This window comes from Daucus carota, chromosome 9 (genome assembly GCF_001625215.2).
Source record: "Daucus carota subsp. sativus chromosome 9, DH1 v3.0, whole genome shotgun sequence".
Taxonomy (NCBI): domain Eukaryota; kingdom Viridiplantae; phylum Streptophyta; class Magnoliopsida; order Apiales; family Apiaceae; genus Daucus; species Daucus carota.
The window spans coordinates 22,233,925-22,243,912 of record NC_030389.2 but is presented as its reverse complement, the minus strand read 5'-3'; the positions used below and the strand labels follow the sequence as shown (position 1 = coordinate 22,243,912).

The window sequence follows — 9,988 nt, the reverse complement described above, 5'->3', positions numbered from 1 at the left end:
ATTTTTTGAACATATCTAGTATGTGGTCATGCACTTGACACATTATTTTATTGCTATTCATAATTTATAATTGATAAATTATGTTTAATACGTTCAACGGAGTTGACTATAATCATTCGCTGAATTGGATGTGTAAGACGTTATATATAATTTCCTCGTCCGTAAGATATTGTGTTTTAGTGGTATTGATTATATTGGTTGGCTATGATTTGAAATACTCATTTCGTCCCCCTTATTATTTACATCGGGAGACGGAGACTCAGCACGCATTCTAATGCTCTCATAAGATATAGTTTGATAAATTATTTTGAACTATTTTTCTTTTGAACAAAAATTTAATGTTTAAATTTTTATTAAAAAAAGAATTTTTTTTTATAAATAAATTATGAAACTATGTTTAATATATATCTTAAAATACGTGTTGAGCAGTGTAAAAGAACTATAAAAAAATAGGAGGGGCAAAAGTTGTTTTGAAAAAATCCTGATTTTTTTGTCCAGGATCAGATTTTTTGTGCATCACTGCGGGAAGACACGCACACAGACCAGGCAACAATAGTGGAACTGTTTTATTTTAGTTGGTGGAACTAAAGTGACAGCTCATGTCCCCATTACCCCCCTTAATGCCACTTTTCATCCTTTATTACTTAAGTTTTGTGTGTATGTACTTGTAAATAATAATCTAACGTCGTTCAAAAACAGCACAAAACATGAGTAAACCTTGAAAGTTCAGCAAAAGTGCTTTCTTGGTTCAACGGCTTTTCATTTCTTGAGATAGAGAAAACTTGGTGGAGCTCAGGTGATCCACGGGGTGATTTCAGCGTTTTTTGTAAGTTCTTGATCATGACCCATGGGCCCTTTTTGGTTGTGTGATTTGTTTGTGTATATTGATTGTTTGGCGTGGTTTTGATCAGTTTTGTGCATACCCTTTTGAATTTGTTAGCTCGCTCTCTCTCCCCCCTCCCTCTCCCTTTTGGGGAGGTTTATTGTATACTAGCAAAACAAGATAAAGTTGACATACTTTAGTATTCAAGTTTTAGTGAAGACATGTATTGTATATTAAAATTTGCTCAATAAAACTGTAAAAAAAAAAAAAAAAGAGAGAGAGTTAAGTAGATATAGAATTCAGACTTCATATAAGGTTGATGATTTTTTGTAGTGGCCTTGGGTATGGAAGAAACCTGAAGTGGAAAATCCTGGACTTTGTGTTTTAATCCAGAAGAAATCACCACCTCACCGTAGATATAATTCCTCATACATTTTTTTTTCTTTTCTTTGTAAAAATGATATGAGAGGTAGTGAATAAGAGGTGATCGGTATAGACGGACTAAAGAGTGTTTAGAAAATGGACCAAATGAGAACCAAGTTTGTGGAGAAGAAGTTAGGAACTTTAGTTAATATCCTAACAGATGAGTTTTCTGTATCTTCTACTGTCCTGCCAAAGATGCTAAGTGCTGACCAAACACAAGATTAGGAATTTGCAGTACAAAAGGATAAATTTAATATAAATGTTATTTCTAACAATAAATTACCTATTTTAATACTGTAATTATGTAATACCATTTAGAATCATCCAACTCCAAAAACAATTGGCTGTTGAGTGAGTGCGAATGTTACCCAAGGACTAACAATTATTCTTAAGGTTCCACTTCCACGATATAGAACTTTGCTTAGTGTGTGAATCTGATCCTCACTGTCTAAGATATGTCTGTGTGAACATGCAGTCATGCAGCAAGGACCATTTACCTATCGATTGGACACCTTTTTTTTTTTTTTTTTGCTAAACCGATTGGACATCCTTGGAAGAGTAGAAATGACTGGATATACTTTCTTTGTTTATGCCTGTTTGAGCTGATACATGTGTTTGGATATAATATATGATTAAGATCCTGCAGAGGCATGGTGGCCTCAGTTCGCTTAATGATGTGCTGTCATAAATTGAACAGGAGTAACATAAGTTGAGTACTGACCTAATATCAAGAGAACTAAGAGTGCAGCCCTCTTAAGTTTCTTTCTTATTTCATTTACATTACTGCTGTGAATGACAAAGCCAAATCATTTTCCTCTACCATTAAAAGTATCAAACTGCTCTGCCACTCAGAGCTGTAGTAAACTGGCAGTTACCTGTTGTTTCAGTATTACTAGTGAAGTCTATTGTTTCCTGGTTGCATCTTTTATTTGTTCCCAAAAAAAAAATGGAAGCGTGACATTCCTTGCCCTCTTTTATGTCAGAGAAAAACAGATGACTAGAAAGCAAAGAGAGAACCACACCGTTTTATTGCCAAGGGGCTTCAGTCATACGTCATTAGTGCATAAAATCTTATATATATACGTCAAGTTTTTATTCCTGCACTTAAGTAATATTTTAATGTCAAAATTTTCTCACCAAATTAAATTGTACCATATTAGCAAATCCTTTTAATTTTGCTCAATTAGCCATGCAAATATATAAGTATCTCTTTTTGATTTAAGAACAGGAAAGTTAAACTTATATTTTCTCAAAATAATATTTTTTGATTAATGATAATGCACAACTCCTGTCTTATAATTACTTTAATCTGCAGTATTCTCAGTCCAAGTTTCTCTTCATATTGAAGACGTTCTTGGTGTCTCAACAAAGATGCCAGATTTAAATGAAGCAAAGAAAGACACTGAACACAATGTGACACAACCAAAGGAGGATAACGAATATGTAAGGCTGGTGATATCCAGTGAACCAAGAACATTGGATGCCGATATCTTACGGCCTCGTTCACAACCAAGAATAAGATCTTTCAATTGGTGGATCAAGGTCATAATATTGTCCTTGATTACTATTGTAGCTCTTCTTATTTTATTGAAATGGGGAGTTCCATTTTTGTTCAAGAAGGTTAGTACTTATCTCTCGCTGAGAACTTCTGGACAAGTTCTGTAATTGTAGTTTTGTGTGAGAATAAGTCTTACTAGTGCACCCTTTAGTTTCCTCTTCTTGTTAGTTTGATTTTGTGTAGTTGCTAATTTGCTGTAGTCCCTGCCTATAAAGTGGTGATGGCAAGCATATAATGCTCCCTCTGGTCCATTATATAGGGTATTTGACATCTTTAGGAGGTTTGACCACATGCTTAAAATTAGTATTTTTAGGAATTCTTTTTCTGAATAAAAATATTTATGCTATATTTTTATTGAGAAAAAGAAATTACAAAAATATTAATATTTGCTATATGGTCAAAGCATCTAAAGTTACGTGTAAAAAGTCAAACACCCTATATAATGGACCAGGGGGAGTATATTGGTACGAGAGCAAAAATTGAAAACAGTGTGAAAGAAGAATATGCTTTCGCTCAGCCCCACAGGCCACAATTGACTTTTCTTTCATTGATATTTCCTTTTCCGGGGTCATGATTACAACCTAATATTATTACAACACAAAGGGGTTCTACTTAAAATTTTTGAAACAAAGAGTTAGGTTGAGTACCAATTTCTGTAACCTTAACTTATGCATTTAATACTGGAAGGATCTTTTTAAAATTATATATCACTAAAGATTTAAATATGCATAAATATACCGATAATTTTGATTGAAGTTTAAAGAACCTATGTTACCCGGACTCTCCATTTTTGTGCCTATACCCGTGTCCACCGGACATGACATGGGTGTGGGTATGGGATCTGTGCCGGATCCTTCTTATTACAACCGGACACCTCACCTTGTAACATCCCATGTCAAGATGAAAACTTAGGTCTTGTTTCAACTTGTTTATAGAGATCAAGATCCATGAATGACTTGTTTATATGTTGTTCTATTGATTTTATGCTTCAATTTTCAGCTTATGTGATTTATGTGCAGTAGACACTATTTTTATGAATGTACCATAAATCAGGCTATATTAAGTTTGACTTGTGTGGAGCTTAAGTGCCAAGTCCCCGTACCCGGGTCTAATTTCGGATCCACGTCCACGAATCCTAATTATCCTAAAATTACGAATCTGACTCTTGGATCTGTACCCGTGTCCGATACCCATACCCGTGTCCGGGTAACTTAGTAAAGAACAACACATAACTTACCATGATTATGATTTAGGGACAATGGTTAACTCTACTTTTTCCAATTATCATAATTGATCCAGAGAGGCACATTTGAAAAGTGCCACCAGTACCTTAAATTTTTTTTTACTGCTCATAGTGAATCGAGCGTTAAGTTTTCTTTGGGTTTTAAAAAGAGAACATATTCTGTACATCACTGAAATTGTTAAGTATTAGACTAGTGCTAGGGATCCCAAATTACACTCCCTTCAACATTTATAGCATTATGAATTACGAGGCATTTCCAAAAACATAAATTTTTTGAAGTGTAAATATATATTGCAGGTTTTCATATATTTATAGTTGACTCGAATGCATGTCAAAATAAGAAAGGTAACAACTAACAACTATGCAGGAAGGTGAACCTTGACATTATATGCTATAGCCTTTCTATATAACTGCAATCCTAACATGATTCTGTCATTATGCCTGACCTAGACTGCTGTTTCCTCAAATCTGTTGTAGGTTCTTGTACCAATGATGCAATGGGAGGCTACTGCATTTGGTCGTCCAGTTCTTGCACTTGTACTAGTGGCATCTCTTGCCCTATTTCCTGTGTTCTTAATACCTTCCGGTCCTTCTATGTGGTTGGCTGGCATGATTTTTGGGTATGGTCTAGGTTTTTTTATAATTATGGTTGGCACTACTATTGGAATGGTTCTACCCTACATGATTGGTTTACTATTTCGAGAACAAATTCATGTAAGACCCTAGTTCATTTGGTTGTGCACTTTGTGTAGTTCTAATTATTAGTTCTCTTCTCTTATTATCCCGACCTCTTGTTATTGCATAGCAATGGTTAAAAAGATGGCCACAGAAAGCTGCTATGATTAGACTAGCTGGGGAAGGAAGCTGGCTATATCAGTTTCGTGTCGTCGCATTATTTAGAGTATCACCATTTCCATACACAATTTTTAACTATGCGATTGTAGTGACAAGCATGCGGTTTTGGCCTTACTTGTGGGGTTCAGTGGCAGGAATGGTTCCAGAAGCTTACCTTTACATTTATAGGTCAGTTAACTGTTTTACCTTTTCATCATGAAGTTGCTGTATCAATAAATTAAGATTGTATATTTTTTGGGGGAAATTTGGTCTTGACTGGTAGCAATGAAATCAATCACTAGACCATATAAAGTGATCGGCTTTTTTAACTACTGTTGTGTTCTATACAAGGACTTGTTCTTATTCTTTGATCCGTTTTCTTCCATGCAGTGGGCGGTTGATAAGGACATTAGCAGATGTTCAGTATGGGAACCATCAATTGACAGCTGTGGAGATTATATATAATGTCATCTCGATGATAATTGCTATTGTTACGACAGTTGCATTTACAATTTATGCAAAGAGGACTCTAAATGAACTTGAAAGTGCAGAGAGAAACAGAGCAGAATCCTCTGTAGCTGATCACCGCACTGCTGAACTGGAAAAGCTTCCACTTGAACAGCATAAACATCTTAATTTTCCATCATCAGTATAATAGAAGATATGTGCCATATATTGCTAGGGTGTAAATAATGTCATAGCATCAAGGTGTTTATTTTGAATGATCCCTTAATTGTAACTATAGAAAAAGATAATGTAAAGCATAGGGTATCTGTAATACCAAAGACTGAAATGAACCTATCGTTATCATACATGTTTATGTGGGTGATAATCTCTAAGGATAGGAAGTTCCGTTATTTGGAAAGGAAGGAAATAGTTCAACTGCTGAGGAGTTTGTTCTTTGATCAACTATTATCTCTTGTTCCTCGACATGGATACCATTGTATGGTTCTGTTTCCAGTTTATTTATCGTATCAGCGCTGGAAGGCATGTTGGTCAAGCTATTATGTACATGTCCACCCGCCCAGTCCCCAACAAGATTACGGATACCCTCTTTGAATATAGCTGGTTTGAATTGAGATCCCATCTGCATCAAAATAGTGTACAAGAGACTTGAAATACATGAGTTTGATCTTGGTTAATGGCCAACTGTGTAAACAGCTTAACTTTCAATCAAGCATTGTATTACCTGTGTCACAAGAGCATATAAGGGTAAGGTGATATAACTACAAAGCACTTGGACTATAAACCTGCATAAAAAAGAGTAGTTGGAGTTCAAGGCATCGTCTTGCGGAATGAATTCAGAAGGAAGTAAAAGTTAAGGTATGGAAGTTACCCTATGACGAGTCTTGGGATGATATAAACAAGCTTTTCCATTACACATGAACGGAATCCGTATGATGTCTGATCACAAAAAATTATGATTATGAATCACCGATCGTCATGGATTCAGAGAATGTAGATAATGATAAGCTTACCCAGATCCAAATAAAGAAGGCGATTTCAAATGAATTTTGAAATAAAATGAAGTGAATCAAGTGAAGAATAAATTTAGGATGTCCCAAGAAAAAATGATCATCAGAGGGTTTAACTGGTGCTGCTTGACCCTCCGCTGTGTTTCTTTCTGCAACTCCTCTGGCTAAGCGGGTAATAATATGTTCCAGGTGAGCTCCGACAAGCAGCAGTAGCTGCCACGCATGTTAACTCATTTCGTAATTTTTACAAGACATAAGAACTTGATTAGATTTAAGAAAAAACAAAACACTGGAGAACTCACTACTAGAGGTAGAAATGATAGCCAAAAGTAGGTGTGCCATCCTGCAAGCCAGTGATTACAATGCATAAGGATTCTTCTAACTACTGTCGACCACAAAATGAGGAAGAAAATTACCTGCAAGATTGAGCAGCAAAAAGACCACAACAAAGAGCCACAAGTACCAGCTGCATGATCAGTGTACAAACTTCAGCTTCAGACAACTTCTTAACAGCATTTATATAATCGGCTTTTCTATGTTGTGCCCATGGGCATATGCTAAGCACTAAAATTTATAAGTTTGGCTCATTTTAATTGGCTCCTATTTCTTAATAATTATGGACCCCCTTGCATATACAACAACCATACCAATCAAAATGACCCAAATATATAAAATTTAGTGCTTAGCATGTGCCTGGACAAACCCTTATATAATTTCTGTAACAAATGATTACCTTATACCAACCATATGTTTGAAGTCGTGTTCTAATGTCCGCAACATGTAATTATGAAAATTGAACTTGGGCGTGGATCTACAATGTTCCTAGTAATATGTAAACGTTTGTTAACAAATTTAAGGGTTTAATATTAAAGTTTAGCACGAAGCACCCCCATAGACTTTGAGACGACGACTACTGGTGTGTTGTTGACAGTGTTACCTCTATAAATCCAGCTCGCAGTGCAATGTAGTCGGCCTTTGTGACCGAACCATAGAATTGTTTAAAGAAGGACCTCTGGATACCAAAAGAGGAGTGTTAAAAGTAATTATCATCTAACTATTTGATTGCTGATATGAAAACTAACCATCCAACCGATGACACGATACTTTCTCCAGTATCCAAATGCGCGGCTTTTGGAAAATTGAAGATGATGTCTGCGAATCACGTTAGGAGCTACAAATCATCATAAACAAATTTTGGTGAGTGAAATGATAAGCACTCTATAATTCATGATAAAATGACTGAGACTCATATGATACCATTGGTCTCTGTCATAGATGAATTTTCCCAGCGCTTCCATTCTTGAATCTATATAAATGGTAGACAAATAAATCATAAAGCTATGTCAGGTAAAATGTCGATTAATAAACGTAAGACTATAGATAGGATAGAATTATTTAGCTTACTTTTAGCCCTCCAAGAACCATGGTAGTTGCACAGAAGATGACATGAACAACAGCCAACACAAATATGAATATGTGTAGCTGATGCAGAGCTTCTCTGGAGAATAATGGCACCTTATTCTGTTGTTGTAAGAATAATGCATCAACATTTAGCTAACAAATTTGGCAACGTTTATGAGTGTAATTATTAAGGCTAAATGCCCTATTTAACCCTCAATTTTTGGGGTGTGCAGCGATACAACCTCAATGTTTTAACTCGGCCGACTCAGCCCTCCAAAATGTTCCAAATAGCCCTCATACCAAAAAACAGTATACAATCGATGGACAATCATGACCTTTCACACTCATAAGGGTTAAAGGGGCGTTAAACATAAAGAGTTAAAAGGAACATCTAATGTATTCTAATATATTTTTTAGGGGTTAAAAAGAACATCTAATATATTTTTAGGGGTTAAAAGGGTCGAGCAAACTTTAGATACTTGGAGGGTTGAATCGGCGGGGTTGAATCGGCCGAGTTAAAATATTGTAACAGTACACACCCTAAACATTAAAAGGGTATTAAGCCGATTATTAATAGAAATTGATCAGTATGTCATATATGATGCATACCTTGTGAGCACAATATTGGGACTCACTGCCTTCGGAGAGAAGGCGTCGACGGCCATTGTTATAAGTATGGTGCAAGTGAAAATGTTCCGTGGCAGGAGCTGAGGAGGATTCATGAGGCAATTTGCATGGAAGCATGATAGAAGCAAGATGAAGGGAGATGCACATATTGCTTATCGGTCCTTGTGAGACTGTTAGTAGCAGGGATATAAATCCCAGGAGCATCAACTCTGCCACCCAAAAATTCACTTAAATCTTCACATTATTATACATTTTAATCATATTTCTGATACTTAACATGGTCACCAACCTTCTTTCAGTTTCTGTAAAGCCTCGTACAAGGCATCTTGACCTCTATGCTTTAAGCACTGCATTAAACGCCATCCAACATGCAATATTTTACTCATACTTGTAATATTTAAGAGAAGGAAAATGCTTGGTGTACAGAATTGTGTACAAAATTTTGTACACAATGACATGAGATGGGTTTTAATTAGAATGAGTCTCCTGTATCCACATCATCAGCCCCAATTAAAACATTCCACATCAATTGCCATGTCATTATGTACAATTTTTTTGTACACAATTCTGCACACCTAGCATATATAAGATACCAACTCTACTAACACCTTTAGGTCTTAGGAAGAGTCATCGAAATCTTTGATATCATGTTAAATGACCAATTCGCCTTAAAATCTCGAGGTATTAGGATGAGAACTTATCACGATCACATTATATACTAGCACTAGGGTATCTACTAGAAATTTACTTTTGCTTAGCGCTTTTTAGAACACTGGTCGAAAACAATACCTTTCCTAGACGATGAAGACCGCGCTCTGCGACCAAAGAGATGAAGACGATTATGAAGCAGACAGCAGCAATCACCCATGTCGGTGTATACTCTAAAGAGCGCAATTCCTCCTCCGCCATCTCATGCAGCCACCTCTTATTATTTTATTTTCGCGGCAATATTTATATTGTGAACAAGTACTATGTGTAATGGAAAGAACAGACTCTTGGTGTTAGCGTAAGGTATATCGGTGTAGTACTTGGTAGAATACATCGAGGGAAAGGCAAAGAATATGATACGGGGTGAATTTGGCAGACAGGAGGTGGTGAAGCAAAGAACAAACTTGCTGCATGAGACTTGTTGGTTTAAAAATAGACGAGAATAAAAAGTGTACCATGTTACAAGATATTGTTGGTAAAAATTTAATTTACCTCTCATTTCGTTTGTTTTTATTGTTCGACGTGGCCTAAAAACCATCATTAAGCTATTGAAGTATAGATCATTAAAGTTTCTCTAGAAAATATATATATATGCAGTCATCAAAATGTAGTTTACTGTGATTATAGCTACAGATGTTGCAAGTAACAGTTATCAAAATATTTGATGACCCTTCAAGGAATTTTATCGATGAAAGTACCAGTTAGTAAGATTACTAATCTAAAAGTATCGTAGAGCCGGACCAGGGAATTTTTTCCTGCCCAGGTGGAGTAAAAAATAATAATAAATGAAGAAATGTGTAAACTAGAAAAAAAAAATATCTTGTAGTCAGAATATGAACAGTATTTGTCGTCATTTTTTTTTATATAAAAATATCATATATATATAGTAAATAAAA

General features: G+C 35.6%; 2 protein-coding genes across 3 annotated transcripts; one reads left to right on the top strand and one right to left on the bottom strand.

The window, feature by feature from the left end:
• The first annotated feature begins 581 nt into the window (after nt 1-581).
• On the top strand, nt 582-5,790 carry LOC108200309 (uncharacterized). Of its 2 annotated transcripts, none has more exons than XM_017368418.2 (5): nt 582-826; nt 2,562-2,866; nt 4,525-4,761; nt 4,853-5,070; nt 5,272-5,790. In XM_017368418.2, the coding sequence occupies exons 2-5, from the start codon at nt 2,618-2,620 to the stop codon at nt 5,534-5,536; spliced, it is 969 nt and encodes a 322-aa protein (XP_017223907.1). In that variant the 5' UTR covers nt 582-826; nt 2,562-2,617; the 3' UTR covers nt 5,537-5,790. The 2 variants fall into 2 exon arrangements, with proteins under 2 accessions (XP_017223907.1, XP_063940835.1); XM_064084765.1 differs by having other exon boundaries at nt 685-826; nt 2,562-2,788.
• On the bottom strand, nt 5,634-9,393 carry LOC108200307 (MLO-like protein 13). Its single transcript, XM_017368417.2, has 14 exons — nt 9,174-9,393; nt 8,674-8,731; nt 8,367-8,593; nt 7,761-7,877; nt 7,614-7,662; nt 7,439-7,527; nt 7,294-7,368; nt 7,090-7,178; nt 6,773-6,822; nt 6,659-6,699; nt 6,360-6,569; nt 6,218-6,285; nt 6,071-6,131; nt 5,634-5,968 (listed from the first exon to the last, which is right to left on the bottom strand). The coding sequence occupies exons 1-14, from the start codon at nt 9,291-9,293 to the stop codon at nt 5,717-5,719; spliced, it is 1,506 nt and encodes a 501-aa protein (XP_017223906.1). The 5' UTR covers nt 9,294-9,393; the 3' UTR covers nt 5,634-5,716.
• Between the last annotated feature and the right edge of the window lie 595 nt (nt 9,394-9,988).